The 17894-nt window shown below is 36.2% G+C and overlaps 1 protein-coding gene across 14 annotated transcripts in view; it reads left to right on the forward strand.

Moving 5' to 3' along the window:
• The window catches only part of NRXN1 (neurexin 1), a 682260-nt gene that overhangs the window by 62456 nt on the left and 601910 nt on the right, over positions 1–17894 (forward strand). For 10 of the 14 annotated variants that reach the window (XM_059468828.1, XM_059468830.1, XM_059468835.1 and 7 more), the window contains exon 3: positions 16889–16906. The exons of the other annotated variants lie outside the window; for them this stretch is intronic. In XM_059468828.1, coding sequence (XP_059324811.1) covers positions 16889–16906 — 18 coding nt within the window. The remainder of the gene's footprint in view (positions 1–16888; positions 16907–17894) is intronic. 14 annotated transcript variants of the gene reach the window in all.

The following is a 17894-nucleotide window of genomic DNA, read 5'->3' on the forward strand; positions in this document are numbered from 1 at the left end:
TAGTCTAAATGGAGGAACAACCAAGACCCTTACAATAAACAAACATTTAGAGCATGGTGATAATGAGGTCAAGCCTCAATCCCCATATAGGCCATTCATTAAATAGTTAGACTCAATGATCTTTGTGAATCCCTTCCAACTCAGAATATTCAGTGATTTTGTGATTTTAGACAATAAATAACTTTTATGAGAGTTTTCCCTCCTTATTTTCCTCGCTGAATAAAATAATGAGGTCACAAATTCTCATCGCATTCTGCACAGCATATTTTCACCTATTTAACAAAATAGAATTTTAGAATTAAGTCCACACAAAAGATAGCAACAACTTTCACAGATATTACAATCTAAAGAAGCAGCATTAAAACACAATTTAAACAATTATCCTATTTCAGTAAAATACTGTTTGCCTTGTATGATTGCTACCTGATCTTTCCTAGATTTGGATGTCCCCTACCTGAATTATATGTCTAAGCCTAGCTTCCTCTACCATGGTTTTTATTCAATTTTCCTGAATCAATTTAAAATTCCCCTATTGTGTTTTCTCCTGCTCAGCTGCGAGAGGAAGAATTCCTAGATGCACACATTCAGCTGAATGCCTTTCACATAAGTCTCAAGCACCACTTCTGCTTGCACAGAAATATTAACTACCAAATTTTCTGTCTGCTGCAGGGAGGCATTTATAAGCATAAACTGCTGAGGTCCTTTCATGAAGCATGCTGTAGAACCATGGAGAGGTTTCAGTGCTTAATGAAGTGTGAGTACTTCATCAGTGCACTAAAAAAGATTTCTCCTTTCAAAGTTATGAGCTCAGTGCTCAAAGCCCAGGTGTACAGAATCAACTGAAAATTGAGAGATATTTTTAGGGATCAAACTTCAAAAATTAAAAAAATAAAAAGGCAGAAGTAGAATGAGCAAAAATTAGCCCTAAGAACCAATTTAGGAGAGTTTTTTTCCCCCAAAACAAAGTGGTAGGTTTACCTGTAAAATATAGCTTTAGAACAAGATTAAATGCTTTGGTTTGATTCCACACTGGAGTCACAGTATATCTGTAGCTGCCTGTAGAGACCAAGATCCATTTTTTCTCTTGATATTTGTTTGCTAGTGGCCTTGTGAACTGTAATTTCCATCTTTTTCATATCATCAGAGCTATGTGATTATTTTCTGTGAGGAGTAATGCTCATGTCCTAAGGGATGAAAATGCTTTCTCAGAATCTGATTTTTCAAGGTGCTGTGTAACTCTTGCATGTTTGGTTTTTTTTATTTTTTGAGGGCTGTATGGGGGAGAGGTTTTCGATACATATGAAAAATGAGTGGGGTAGAGTTCCAGAATCTACTGAAGCATGTTTTGGATCTCTGTGCCATAATACATGATATTGCATATTATATGTAAGTTTATATTCACATAATCTCTTCTAGAGAGGGTCCTGTTCAGCAAGGTAATGTCTTGTTTTACCCCACAGTTCACCTATTTCTGTTCTTCAGTTCCTTTACAAATATTTTGCCTTCCATTTCAAATCACCCTTATACTATCCCTGTAGTGTTTTGTTCACAAACCAATATATAAAAGTGATAGGATTTGCAGATACTGCACTGGAAATCAAATTTGGGCATGTAAGTTTACAAATTTCCTAGTGAAAAGCTGCGTGTTGCCTAAGCTGCTGTTCTTACATCACATGAACAACATCTCTCAAAGTCAGTGGGAGATGCTGCTGGAGACTGAGGACAGTGATACACACTTATTACTCTGCTTTCCATGGCAGAGAAGCCTGCCAGAAAATCTATTGCCAAGGAATTCTTTTGTTTGAGGTGCTGCTGGTGAGACTCTCTATAACGTAACACTGTTCAGCCAAATGCTTTCTGAACAATTGTGTATGGGGTGCTATTTAACACTGATGAATGAGTGTAATTTTATTTTTATCCCTGGATAACAGGTCAACTAGTCTTAGTCTAGCCAGCCCTGACTGGTAGACTGACCTCCAGCTTCCTCTTATAGGTGTGAATAATTCCCTAAGCATTGTACAATGGGCTAAGACTGCAAAAGGCAGAGGTAATCACAATCATATCCATAATTTGCCCTGAATGTATTTGACCTGTTCTTTGAAGGTGGAAAAATGCAGTTATCTTTTGCTTTTTCCTACCTAAACCTGGAATTACAGCTCATTTTTCAAATAAAATACATAATAATAACCCCAAGCACAAAACAACCGACCATAGTGTAGTTTACTTCACGTGACCATGAGAATTGCTCAGAGAGATATACAGAAACAGATCTGAAATATCAGTACTCTTTCGTTCAATTTGCCCCAATAAATATATTTGTTAAAGAAAAATGTATACAAAAAGAAAAAATAATCACTGCTTATGAGCAGGAAAAAGAAAAAAAAGGTGTCTTCAATGTTTAATAATTGTTCAGAAAATATTTGTGTAAGGACTGACTCCTGAAAAACCTCCCAAGGACAGTGAGATTCGTGGGATTGTTCTAAGTTACACTAACTCTTACACATTTAGTTTTCCCGAAAGAAATTGTTATTCTTTTCCTTATTTCCCCCCATTTTCATTTTTAATTCTTCTTCCACTGTTGTTGTTATTGTCGTTCTTCTTCTTTAATATGCATGTCATCCGTCTATTTGCTAAGAAAACCACCAAATTCCAGGAGTGTATAATCAATTTACATAGGCAAGTGAGATCAGTTTTATATGTAAATGATACCAAATGAGCATCACTGCTGCACAATGACTAAACTCTCTGTGCCAGCCTCAGTCTTTTCTGCCCAGTCCTGTAATCCCATTGCAATGTTCCTCTTGACCTGAAATTTCCAGTGGGGCATTTATCTCTCTTGAGAGGAGCATGGCTGCTGTTAGTGCTACAGAATGAACTTCTGTTGTGCTTTGTGCTGCTGTTTTCTTCCAGCACATGTGAAACACTATTCTTCAGTCCTGGAGAAACTGGGACTTAGAAGATGTGTGTTGCTACACAAATCAAATCTGTACTCCACTCTTCACTGGATTTGGCTTAAATTATTTATTGTTTGTTACCACAGCTATTTTCTACAAAAGTTTGACAAATAAGAAAAAAATAGTCAATGCTTGTATGAGATTTTTTATTTTTCCTAAGTGCCTTTGTCCTATTCTTAAACTCCAAAGTGTATGTAGTTGAATGATGAAACTCTATGAGAAGAATTACAATTCTAAATTATATTAGGGGGGTTTCAACCAGAGATTTGAACTTGTCTTGTAAGGGACTTAAACCAGTCTGCATATATTTGGAGTAGCTCTCTTGTCTCAGTGGAGGAGATTTACATAACCCTATCTTCCATCAGAATCTGCACTTTCCCATTGCGTACTCACTCAAATCAATTTAGATGAAAAATTTATTTGACCTATTTTTACTGTCTCCAATCACATCTAAATATATATCTGAATATGTGTGTGTATGTAGGCATCCACAAATCAAACACACAAAGATGATTTTCATGTGATAGTATCACCATCTTCTGTGTTGCTTTTGTTTCATCTTCTAAAATACCAGTTTGCACAAACAGCCTTGACCTAATTTATAATGTGCAGCTTGGTGAAGTAACTACACACTAGAGATGGCACTAAGCTCATTTTAACTACAACATAAACCCAGATCTTGAAAGCTTTGTGGTAACTTCCATTGCAATAAAAGGTATTGATTGGAAATGCTTCCCTGGCAGAGAGAGGGGCCTGGTGCCCTCATTGTGTTCCAGTGACTCACCCTGAGGTCTCAATGGGAGTTGCAGATGATGAGTAGCAGCACAGCAGGTAAACTATGAAATTCATGGAGCAATTCAGGTCGTAGCCCAGCTGTGTAAATTAATGAAATCATTCCTCTCCACCTGAATGGATTTTAAAGAGGATCCCATTGTATGTCATAAGAATGATTCCTGCCCAGTTTTTCTATTCCACTTATTTTTTGCTACCTCTTTACATGTTTTGAGTATTTCAATTTTACGCTTCTCATCGGGCGACTTGTGACTGAGGACAGGAAAAGTACATAATGTAGGACATTATATAAATAACATGTCTGTTTTATGTAATTTAATTGTAGTATTTGTTAGGATACATCTTTTACATGTCTTTTAAATCCATACCGATGCCACTTGATGCAGGATGTAAGAGAGCAATAACATCAATGTTTTTTAAGGGTTGTGCCAATGCCCTAACCAGAAGGCGGTGTATTTTAAGAATTTGGCCCACTACAGAAAACTGTGGGAACTCACTAAAAATGCAGACTGAATAAAAATTTGCAGTTGTCAATATAGAATACTGAAGCGCATTCAAAGTGATAAAAGAAAACCACTGGAGACCTTTCTATTCTAAAGTACTTTTGAAGAAAAATGGGGTGTTGGGGAGGGTGAGTTGGTTTGTTTTAATGAAAGTAAAATGAGTTGACAGCTCTCCATGTATTATAAGCATGTTTTGGGAAATATGGTTTGATTTTTTTCCTTTATTCTTAGAAGTAAATTATTTACGAGCATTAGATGTTCTTAACAATTGACACTTTTAACATGCATTTCATAAAGCAAGAAGGCACTTGCTGTAAGCTGAAGCAAGCAGAAAATGAATCAAGCACTTTTTAACATGCTATTTAAAGAGGCTTCACAATTGAAAATAATTTAAATTGCATTGTTAATGGCTTTTGTACAGTTTTTATAGTTTTGTTCTGGAACAAGCTAGAATCACAAATTCCTTAAAGTATTTCCTTTAAACAGAAGAACATACATAAAAATGAAAATCCTATTATTTGATACACCTTTCTCAAATTCCATACCTTCATATGCATTAGGTTTTTGTTTTGTTGAATTTTAAAGAGACTTATCCTTCAGTTCAGTGTGGTCTATTTCTGTCCCTTGGCTTGATGTGACATTCTGCAGTTCTGTGTCAGTGAAGTTAAATCTTTTTCCTGTGTTCAATGTGCAGATTGTTTCTGTTTTGGTATGACTAGTTGGACCATAGCTCATCATTTGTTCACTCTGTTGACTGCATTCATTACACCTGTACACCCTTTACATTGCATAAGGCATTATTATTACATCAATGTTCACATTCTGATGTGGTCTATGTATTGAGAATATAATCATAAAAAATTCTACCTTCTTCAAATATGAGTTTCTCTATTAGTATATGGAAAGGTTCTTTGTTCAGAAAATATGATTAAAAAATGCAAGAAATACTTGTGCTTTGTTTGAGAGGTTTGTTAGCTTGATGAAGTACATGAGTTGTATGGTATGGGATACTTGCTTTCATCATTATAATTCTGTGAATTGCCTAATGGCATAAATACTCTGCCAGAAAGAAATTTTAATTATGGTTTAGATGTAGGAGTTTTTCCACTTTGGGAGCCTCAGAATTATTCCTCCTCTTCATGAATTAAAACTAGAAACCAGATGATTTTTGTGTTTATTTCAATAATGAGCTAACAATCAAACAAGATTTCTGTTATTTGCCAGCATTTACCTTACAGAGCAGGATTTTTCTTGTTGGAAAGTTTGCTTAATCTCCTTATTATTAACATTTTGCTTTAAATATATAAGAAATACCATTTTGTATCATGCTTAATAGGCAACCTCACTGCTATCTTAGAAGTACATTCAGAACACATTTTATTAGATATATTTATTCATATTACAGAATCAGTAATATTTATGTCTCCCCTGTAGCTCCTTCTATAGCTCTACATTTAGATGTTCTCATTAATTTCCTTCTAAGATCCTGCTTGACTCAGTCCCATGAAAGGTCATTACAGTGTTCCCTGCTGTCCCCTTCATTTGTGCTGCAAGGCAATACAGAGACAACTTTTTTATGAGGAAGAGTTTTTGTGGGAAGATATTAAAATTGGTCCTGATAAAGTTCTATACCAGAAATAATTCTTCACTAGAGAATCCTTTATTTATTTTTCCTGATGCCATCTTTGTTGTCCTAACCAGTTTTCCAGCTGTGAAGGAGCTAAAAGTGGAAAAGGTGCTTTCCCCCATTTTCATTGGCAGTGCGCTACCATGCTGATGTATTATGATACATGAGTTACATTACAACATGACTAAACAAAAAAATAACTTCATGGGGCCTATACTGAAGGGAATGTAGGCTTAGGAAAAAAATATGAAGTGGCTGAAGATGAACATCAGGACACAGATCCAAGCAATTTCTTTCAGAAAGGAACAAAGGTAATAAGGAAGACTTCAAGAGCTGGCAAAAATGACATTATAGAAGGTGTCTGCTATAATCCACTTGACCAGGAAGAACAAGCAGATGAGGCCTATGGATGGGTAGGAGGAGTGTCACTCTCACAGGCCCTGCTCCTCACGGGGAACAGCAGCCACCATGGTGCCTGCTGGGGGTTAACATAGGAGGATATAAGCAGACAGGGAGGCTCCTGGAGTGTATAGATGGTAACTTCCACCTCCAAATGAGATCAGAGCCCATAAGGAGAGGCAGTCTTCTGACCACATTCACCAAAAATGAGGGGCTCATTCTGAATGTGAAGATCAGGCAACTTGGTCTGCAGTGACCATGGTGCAGTTCAGGACTCTGAAGACACAGAGAAGAGGGAGAAAAACACAACAGTTGCCTTCAGAAGAACTGACCTTGGCCTCTTCAAAGATCTGCTCAGAAGAGTTCTGTGGAATAAGGGCCTGGAGGAAAAAGGGAGGGACAGGTAGGGCTGGGAGGAATACAGAAGCACTGTCTGAGCATTCAATACTGAAGTGAGGAAAGCCAAAGCCCAAATGGAATTTCAGCTGTCCAAGGATGTCAAAGACAACAAGAAGGGCTACTATAAGTAAATTACTGACAAAAAGACCAGGGAAAATGTGGACCCAAAACAAGGGACATAGAGACACAGGGCATGAAAAAGAATGAGGTCTCGAATGCCTCTTTTGCCTCAGTCTTTTTCTAACAAAATCAACATTCAGGAATCCCAGGTCCCTGAGTAAAACAGGAAAGAGTAGACCAAGGAGGATGTACTCTTGGTGGAAGAGGATCCTGTCAGAGAATACTTGTGCAAACTGCCCATATCTAAGTCCATGGCACCTGATGGGTTACAACTATATTTGCTGAGGGAACTGTCCCCTGTCATTGTGAGGCCAGTCTAGATAATCTTCAATTAATCATGGCAACTGGGAGAAGTTCCCAAAGGTAGAAGAAGAGCACAAATATCAATTCCATCTTCAAGAAGGGCAAGAAGAAGGACCAGGGAGCTACAGGCTGATAAGATCCCTGCATTCTCTGGGAACAAGATGGAGCGGCTAATCCTGGAAACCATTTTCAGGCACACAAAGGATGAGAAATCACCAGGAATAGTCAGTATGGCTTCATTAAGGGTAAGTCATGCTTGACCAACTGGATAAACCTCTATGATGGGTTGACTGATGTGGCAGGTGAGAGCAGAGCACTGAGTGTTGTCTACCTGGACTTCAGTAAAGACTTTGACACCGTCTCCCATAAGATTCCCTTAGGGGCAGTGGAGTTTCCAACATGGGATATATTCCAGAGCCGTCTGACCATGACCCTGGGCCAACAACATGCACAGGGAGATTGGACCACATGACCTCCAGAGGCCTTTTCTACCTTAATAATTGTGTGATTCTGTGCTACTCATTAACTCTTAGGAAGAGAAGAACAAGCTGTCTTGGGTTATTTTCTATAAACCCTAAATATGGGACTATTTTGAAATATGTAGTACTATCTACTACCATTTGAATTTTTATTTGCGCAGTTCTGAGATGGGAACAGTCATAAATGATAAATCAGTGTAGCTCACCCTGATACCATGGGTTTGCACAAACACTTCAGGTACAGTTTCTCCTTCTCAGAGCCCCTTTTTCACCTATACTAAACTAATGCCTGAATATTTATTCCATCACTTAGGAGTGTTATAAAAGTTACAATATATAAGCTCATGGCAAAAAAAATAACAGTTTAACCAATTCATATCAAAGTGATTAACAAAAAGCAGGAATAGTTCTAAAGCATGTCACTGCTTGCAATACATATAAGTACTCTGGACACATGGAAGCTCAATCCAGCCATTCACATGACTACAAAAAAAACAAAATAATAATATTTTGCAGTTTCTGTAAAATCTATAGAGGAAAGAAGAAATGTATCTGTTCTTACTTTAGCTAAGGATGACCAGATTTTAAGTGAAGAAATGTTGATATTTTTTTAATTGTAAAATTTCTTGTAATTAGATTGTCATTATCTATAACAACTAGCTAATCAGAATAACATTCAGCATTATGATTGAGATGAGTGTAGACTAGTAAAGGAGAAAATTAAGTTCATTTAATAAAAAAATAAAGATATCTATGTTATTCACTTGCAGTCACAGATAGCTATGATTAAATTTTAATTTGATGTCAAATTAAGGACTCTGTTACAGTATGCTGACTTTGAGAGTACAGCTTTACTCACTTCAGAGGAAACTGCCATTTACATGAGGAGAATATATATCATTCTAATGTCTTACAAAGGCAGCTTCAGCTCAGTTTACATTCACAAAATGAATCTCAGCAGTAGCCAAGAAAATTTCATGGTGGCGAGCTAAAGAACTATGCAGCAAAATGATTTTGAATATTGGTATTCTATTTTTAATTGTGTACGGTGTGTCTCCAACATTTTTAGCTACTAACTCTCAAGAACACTTCATACTAAATCGTCTTCAGCCGCCTGTGTCAAAGTCATGGCATCAGGATAGCACATAAACATTCCTCTCTAATTTTTTTATAAAGACAGTGTGTGAATACAGAAATATGGCTGGCTTTGCATGCTGTCATGCTAATTTTGGTGTTGTACCAGTCTGGGAAGGCACAAATATCCAGCTACAAAGTCAGGGCCTGAGTGAATTTCTCTACAAAATGTGCAGTCATATGTCTCCACTCTTAGGTAAGATCTATAAAGGAGAAATGCTATATTTGCACAGTTGAGATTGTGCAAGTGTAGATAGCTGCCGGTACACCGTGCAGTAAACAAGCAGTAGGAAAGTTTTAGGAGTAAAAATATAGTAAAAATATAGGAGTAAAAATAATATCTAATATACTATATAATATAATATCTAATATAGGAGTAAAAATAATATCTAATATACTTTTAGGAAGTATATAGGAGTAAAAATAATATCCCTCTCATGGGCCAAAGCCATGACTTCTCCTCCTTTGAGTGTCCTGCTGATGTTGTCCACTGGATCACCGCCTCTGTAAAGCTGCCATCCAGTTGGAAAATTGCTTCTGCCATTCAATCACTGCACTGCATTTTTACTCTCTGTCAGCTCAGCTAATCCTATTCTATTAATGGGTCTAAGAGACCAGTTTTGCTGAAAGGATGATTGGAGAGGGATTTGATTTCTTCTGATAGTAACTGAACCTGAATTTGCAGCCTATTGGATAGCCATAATTGACTATCCAAGAGGACAAATTGACAAAGCAAAGTGCAACAAGGAAATATTGGGCATGTTTCTACTCTCACATACATCAAAAAAAGCATGAGTAATCCCAAAAATTTTTTATTCCTCATTTCACAACTGTTTATTAAACAATGCATTGAAGTTGCATTATGAATATCTCAAATTAATTTCAAAATGGGTATTCTTGAAATAGAAATATCTGTGTCACCCCACATCACTTTCATAGAACATAATCTGTACTTGACATTGCTCTCTGCCAACCAGAAAAGTTAATTCTGTATGAAAGGTTTTGATAGGAATAGCCTGAAAATATATTTGCATGCCATGTAGCCAGCAGGGCAAAACTGAGGAAAATCCAAAGGAATAAAAATAATTCCAGGAAGAAAAGAGAAGTTGTAAAGTGAAGAACATACAGTCTGTTTGTAGTTCTAGTCAGTCTATCCGTTCTCTGTGACAGGAAATAAGACCTCTAGTGATTACAGGGAGGAGGTCCTAAAGCACAAAGCAAGGCAAAGTGTGTAAATCCCAGAGATTTTCAGAGGAAATTGAATTGAGAAATAGTTCCAGAGGATAAACAGGAAAAGAGCAGCAGTTCTTTAAGAATTTCTGATTATTGTGTAAAATACATAGATGTACATTGTGTTTCATTTCCTACTATGTAAGGAAATTCAAATACTGAGGAGGGAATGTGGTTATTTGATTCACCCTCACATATGCAAATTATTTCTCTTTTCACTACCTCTATTAATATTCCTAAATTCAATTATTAAAAAAAAAATTGCTTCCTCATTGTGGTTACTACAGCCATGACAGAAATTCAGGAATGCTTGTCCCAGTGGCTGATGAAAATTTCTTTAAATTATTGATGTATTTTAGACAGGTCATAAGTATAGTAAATATGAGAGTAGCAAGACATAAAAAAATAAATTTAATGATGTGGGAAAATATGGCCAAAGTAAAATTTCTTGGGATTTTAATACAACTGAAAAGCAATAATTTTTATATATACATAGTCTCTCCACTGAGACTGTAGAAGTCTGTATGGTCAAAACTACTAACAGGAGAGAACAAGTAACTTTCCAAAATTGTTGTTTTCAGTAAGCAGTTGAGAAAAAGGAGATGAAAGTATCAAAGATTTGCTTATTTGTCAACTCCTGTGGCTCCAGGCACACAAAAACCCACTCAGATGTGCAGTATCTAAAAATATGTAACAATAAAATCATTGTGAATTAATAGTGTAAAATAAAGAATGTTGAAAATCTTGGTTTGATACACTTGTGATAATGAGCACTAAAAGTGATAAATCTGCACAGGAATGAAATAGTACAAAAAAGGTGTTGCCTCAGGAAATGTAGTGATTTAATAATGTCTTGATTTTGATTCTGTTTCTCATCTGTTTCTCAGATATCTAGAGAAGCTATATATAAAAAATATAACAGGTGGTAAAAGTAAATTTTGGCTGGAGATATTGTCCTGTTGTGAACCATAGGGAAAATAGATTTTTGTCTGAATAGTTTTGTTTTTTTCACCCATTATATTTGAATTCTTCATGGGAAATATTTCTCAGTGAAATCTTTTTGTAAATGATGCAGATTGGTTCTGAGAAAACAATTTATTTGAACACTTTTCTGTTTAACAGGGTGCCAAAGTATTTGCTGCTGTTTATCCTTAGTTTCTGTTCTCATTTAACTAGAGAAAATTCATAGAGTTCTGCCCAGAATGTACCACTGTGAGAATATTAAGCTGACCTCCTAAATGGCAGAAGGCAGAATCTTTTCCAGTGATTCCTACAAGGCAGCCCAAAAGCAATGATTGATATAAAGCCTCTGTTAGAGAAAAGCTCTGTCTTAAGACTTCAGGGAAGAATTTCCTAGAACTGCCAATTCTTATTTTATCTTTATTGAATGTTTTTGTCTTCTTTTCAGTTTGAACTTTTCTGACTCTTGATGACAGTCTTTGTCTGGTTGAAAGGACCTCTATCCTAAACTATCAGGAACCTTTGATAGTTATAGACTGGGTTCAGACACCTCTTTATCTTATCTTGGATTTATTCAACAGATGGAGCATCTTAGGGCTTTCTTTGTAAGACATGGTTGCTGAGTTTTCTTAGGGTTTATAATGACATTAATGACTGTGGGGAAAGTTTTTTTTTCTGAAACATCTCTCATTTTTTACTTCATTTAAAATATATGAACACTGTAATTAACACAGTAATGGTTTTAATTATGCCGCAAAAATAATGCCATTTTCTATTTCTGTTCATTATTTCTCTGCTAGTGCCCTCAAAACTTGCACTAACCCCCTTTACTTGCTGCTTCACACTTGGAGCTCATCTACAGTAGCTTAACTTAAATGATCTTGTCATTATTTCATTTTCAAAGCACTTGGGATACTGTCCAGAAAAGATGGCCTCACTTAGAACAAATTCATGGTTGTTATTAGGATTTACAGAAGCATACTGAATTTGTGCTGATGGCTTTGTCTTGTAAAAAAAAAAAAAATCTAATTGGGCCCTAATGATCCTCATTTAGTGGAAAGCTGTGTCCTTATTTTCAGTCAAGGCAATCCATTAGTGCTCCTGATGGGATCTTGCCTTTGTCCCAAGTCCTGAACAGGGCACTCCAGAAAAGAAGGGATCCTCAAAGAGATGTAGGTAGAGAATGAAACTAAAATGGGCTCAAACTCCTGTTATTCTGAAATTTCTCCTTTCCAGCCAAAAAATATCAATAAAGTCCCTGTCATATTTCTACCAACTGCACTGGAAAACCCTCTGAATGAGTCTCTCCAAAGCTTTGTGGAGATTAAGAGGGGCTGTACATTGATTTCAGATCTAATGTGGAAATGTAGGAACTCCTAAGCCCTCCTGCCTAGATTCTGGTAGATTTCTAGATTTTGTTTAAGAATCCCAACAGGATTAGGAAATGCGGTTACCCTGTTTACCCAATGCTAAAGGAGGCTGCAACAAAATCAGAGTACCAGGTATCTTTATAATCAATTTCTGATTATTCATAATTGCATTCAATAATGACAATCAATAAGTGCAGTACATTTTTCAAAAGTAATTTCTAAAATATGCAGGTAATCCTAATGGAATTTGTCAGATACACAGCACTTGAGAGGAACAATGATCATGACCATGGATATTCAATCTATTGGTTTAGTTCATCATCATTGACTGTATGACTGTTCATGCTTTATAACATACTTCATATTTTCATATCCTTTCCAAATATTTTGTTTTGAACCCCATGTCAATAAAATCAATTTCTCTGCTAATTTGAGAAATGGATGGGACAGGCAAAATTACACCACCCAAGAAACACTGGGAGCAGTTCCACAGATAAAGTGAAATGATATTTCTAACTACAGGTTTTTGGGGTTTATTTTTTGGTAGATAATTTAGAGAGATGTATAATTATGCATTATTCTTTGATAAAAACAAAATATTATATCTTAAACTTCTAGCCATCAATTTTGTAGCAAGACACCTTCATAATATAGCTTTATTTCAGGCTATTTTACCACTTGCCATGCTTCTGAATCCCTTCTGAATTTTCATAAATATGTCTATAGTATATTATATTCTTCCTTGCTGGAATGTGATTGTGAACTAAATTGTCATGAGAAAAGGCACTGTAAATATCCCGCTGCTAATATGCTATTTCTTATGGTGTTGTTTCTGTTTTTGTAATTTCAAAATACTAATTACTCTTTCTCCTGTTTGTCATGAAAATACAGTTCTTACATAATTGTGTGGCCAAGGTGTAAATTCTCTAGCAGGTGAAAAAAATGTAATAGCAGAAATGACCACTAAACATAGAAAGAGTCAGGTATTTTTTTGTTTGCTTGTTTTATATCAAGGTTTCCATGAAGAATCACTGAACATTAAAACAATTCTTTAATTAGTAAAAATGTACTGCAAAAATATGATTCCCATTTTCATGTCACTAAATCACAGTAATGTGCTAAAATAATTAGAATTGGTTGAGCTTTTGCTGCAAAAAAATAAAAAAATGTGGAGCAGAATCTGCTCTCAGTTCAGTAGGGACAGCCTGAGACAATTAATCTGGAGATAATAAGCCAGATTCACAGCCTGTGTAAGTTGTGCAGTTCCTCTGATTTCAACTGTGTCACACCAGATTTAACTCAAGTCAGTATTTGGCTCCATATGCACAGTCAACAGATGACACTCATAGCACCAAGTGCAGACTTTGGCTGGAGGAATTAGGTTGCAAACGCAGAAAATAGCAGGGCAATTAATTGTTTTTGGTGGTGGTCATGGGGGAAAGTCTTGGAAATAAGGATTTACAGAGGATAAGAACTCTCTAGTTCTTCAAATGAGGAGCTTGGTGCAATGTGAAAAATAGAAAAATTCCCACATCTCTTTGAATTCAGGATGCTGAAGAGAAAGTCACCTGTTTTCAGGGTGAAAAATCCTTGGTATGATCAGCTGGTGCAGAAAAGGAAAGAGCTGCTCTGTGCCACTGCCTGCAGCATTTGGGGTTGGCATTTTGGGTCCTAAAAACCTTGGGTTTCACTGCTGCCAGCAGAGCTACTCAGTAAACAGTAAGGTCCCTCAGAGGGGATAGAAATGGATGGAAATGTTGGTAAGTTCAGTGTGTGGCTGAACCATCAGCATGTACAGAAATGTGTAGTATGGCTCTACTCTCCTCCAGGTACAGAGATTTTACACCAATGCAAAACTAATGACATAAATGCAGTTACTCCTGATTTAAATGAGGAAATTTTTGTTCCCTCTGAACTGTGACTTGATATTATACATGGCTTTTAATGATCTTTCTTTTTTTCCTTTTTTATGGTTTTGTTTTATTTTGTTTTTTAAGAGTGGCTGGAGTAAGCAAAATGAATAAAAAGCAAGGCTAGAATTTGAGCCTTCTGATTTCTAAGATTCTGCTTAGAAGAATAAGCCATGCCTAGAAAATGGGAATCAGGAAAGCCAAGTGAAGTGTTAGTGATATGGAAATATATCATCCATCACAAACAGCCTACCTTAATTAAAGTGCTCAATGCTAATCTAATGTAAAAGCCTCATAAAGTACCATAAAGAAGCTGAACTAATTTTTTTCTTAGATTGCAAAACTGTTTAAGATGTTTTAACTTACCATGACAAAAACCTGTGGAGGAATGAATTTTCATTGCTGTTTACCAGTGCAGAGGGTTTGGCTATATACACTGTTTAATTCAGGGTGGGAATTTGACTTTTTTCCATTTTATTTAATTCAAAATGTTTTGACAGCTTGACTTGCTATCACTAAAAGTTTAATCAGTCAGACATTTAGGGGAAGCTGCTCAGCCAGTATAAATCTTTCTGGTGAAAGTCACAAAAAAGGCATACCAATTATTGCTAAGAGGGAGGACTCATGATATAAAACCAAATATGCTAAACCATGTAACCAGATGGGTTTAACCATCTGATCCTGCCTAAGATGTCATTTTCAGAGCCCTTTTCTTTGAGTCTCACATCATGAGGAACTGAACTCAGCTGTCAGCTGAGTTCATATGCTGGTTTTAAAGCATCTTGTTAAGCTAAACATGGCCACTAAAAAGAAAGCCATGGCAATGTTGGTTTGCAATATGCAAACGCTGTGATAACCATAATTAGATGTAAGAGCCTGAAGTTAAACAACAATTGAAATAACTAATTTATTTTTCATTGAGTTTGGTGTTTTTTTTTTACTTAGAGAAAGGAAATTACCACATGCTGTTAAAGGTAGAAGGTTCTTCCAGAAAAGTTTTGCTAAGAGCCACTCTAAATATCACATTTTTAGTACAAATATCATATCCAAATATCACTATTTACATTGTATATAGAACATAATATTTTTGTCTTGTGAAACTGGGTGTTCTTCATCATGTCAGTGAATTTTATTCTATTTCTTGTTATAGAGCATCTGAATGGAAAAGCTGAATTATAATATCCAATTGTATAATTAAACCTTTAAACCCTTATTATTCATCATTTATAGCAGTTATTATTTTTAAAGTGGTAAATTTTTCAAATTATTTGTTGGAATACTGTTGAGTTTTGATGACCTTTTTCATTGTTTTCTGCATTAACTTATAAAGGCTTTTCACTATGATAAGTGACACATTCGGAGAGGAAATCACTGTGCTTAAAAAATATCATTAAGCCCAGTTCAGTGTAACTTGTTTTGTTATTTGTTTTTTGGTTGCAATATAACACAATTATTTTAAGGCATTATTCCTATGGGATGAGTCCATGAGAGATGACCAATAATGGCAGAACTGGCCTTCAGTTTTCACTGGATTCTGCATGCTCCCTCCCCAGGAAGAGCTGGTGGAGATGGCATAAACTGCAGCAGCAGATCTCCCAGGCAGTCAGACTGCTGTGCTGTCAGCCTTCCCCATCTCTTTGTTGGCTCCACAGCATCCATCTCCTTGACTTCTCTGATGGTTTTCCTTCGTTATTTTACCTTTCCCATTTTCTCTTTCCTATCCCCTCCTCAATCATGCTCAGAGAAATACTCCCTCAAAATCACCTTGCCAGTGGAGTAGCTGAGGACTATAGGCACCAAAATGAGTTTTAGGACACTGAGCCTGTTTCTCAGCTTTCAATTCTGTCCACTTTATTAACTGAGACTCATTTCTTAGTTCCCTTTTGCTTTGTAAGCTTGGGGAGAACCTTCTTTCTTGTGCTCCATATTGATGTTTGGTTGGGTATAAACAATGGTAAATGTTATTGCTTGTTGATAGCAGCCTTAGGCAAAATGCCCTTTAACTGGGGGGCAGAACCCATCCTTGGCACTGCTGTGGCCTTTGCTGACTGTACCAGGCAGAGAATTGATTAATTTTTTGCAATGTGCAAGTTTCTGATGCTGACCAATTCTGTAGGACATGATCCAAAAGTTCTGACTCTTTCCACCCAGTTTAAATTCTACTTTTTTTCCTGCTGGATTTGGAGATTTGCCCCAATGACCAGAGTGCCTCTCTAATGACTGCAGGATCAGCCATGCTGCCTGTGGTAACATCTTCACAGCACATTCAAGAATTTATCTGAAGTTTAAAATCTTCTACTTCATCATCCAAGAAAATTCAGAATGGGAAAGTAGTACCAAATGAATTTAGAATCCCTATCACAAATGACTGGTGGTTTTAAAATATACAGTTACAAAGTCTTACAAGAAGACCCTCTGATTAATAAGTAACAATAATAATAGTTGCATGTACAAAGGGCTGCACTAAATCCTTTACAATATTTGCACTTTGGCAAAGAGTATTTTGTTTCATATCACATACATTTTGTTAAGTAGAGGAAACACTGCTTCCCTGGTGCTTTTGTTTTTCCCTCTGGATTGTAGCAATGGAGCACTTGCATGTTGTGTTTGATGCCTTGCATGAGTAAGACATGCAATGGCAAGTTCCAGTCTGCATGCTGCTTAATGAATGTTTTCCTTTTCTCTCCTTCCCTGTTATGTGCTTACAGAAGACAACTATGTGGAAGGTGGGTGCTTTCTACCTTATTTTCCTAAGCTCTTGTTTTTCCCCTCTGTTCAGTGGGGTTTTCTTTTCCTTCTGCTTAATGTTATAAAAGTTCACATATCATTCAGTACGGTAAGTTGTATTTTCCCCTGCATAAAGGCATACAAGTTTATCGAATAGATGTGATTTATTTTTTCATACAGAACACAAGCAAAGCTCCTTGGCCTTATTGCTGTAATTCCAGAATGTCTCCACTGAAACAACAGGATTTGTACTCGTGTGACTGATACCGTATCCAAAACCTCTCTGGAGATTTGCAGGACTGATTTCTTCTCATGTTCTGTATGAAAAACACTTCAAGAAACTATTTATCCCATCGATGTGGAGCTTAAACCCTCCCAATGAAATAGAAATGCATGTTAAATTCCTGTCTCTTAATTGCTTAGGAAAATGGAAAGCGCTTTTCTCTTTAATACTACAAACCTTGCTTATATTATATCCTTTACAGCACAAAGCTTTAGGAAAAGAGGTTTTCTGTCTAACTTTTCAGCATAATGCACTTGCCTTTGAGACACTGTGAAAGAAGCAGCATGTGATTTTAATAATTGAGTTGGTATGTAATTAAGTCCCTTTAAAGAAAGTATGGCATAGGGCAGTGGAAACTAAGGCACAATGCCATCTATCCTGAATATTGGTAAGTAAGTCTATTAGCTGGTAAAACATTCAAATATATGATAGTTTTAAAGTCTTTTTGCTTATAAGCTAAAAAGTACAGGTGCTTTTTTTATCTACAAATGTCTTTAAAAGTCTTTCTGTGGTGAATCTTTGCATACTGGATAAATTATTATCTATTTGAAAAAATTAGTTTACTCATCTAGACTGAAAAAATTTGCTTTCATTCTATTCCATTCCAATATTTTAAAAGCTATTTTAAAAGCAAGGAGTTTGTAAACTAACTCATATGCAAAGTGACTGTCCTGGCATGACTCTGACCTGGCATGCTCATGTGA

This window comes from Ammospiza nelsoni, chromosome 3, assembly GCF_027579445.1.
Source record: "Ammospiza nelsoni isolate bAmmNel1 chromosome 3, bAmmNel1.pri, whole genome shotgun sequence".
NCBI lineage: Eukaryota > Metazoa > Chordata > Aves > Passeriformes > Passerellidae > Ammospiza > Ammospiza nelsoni.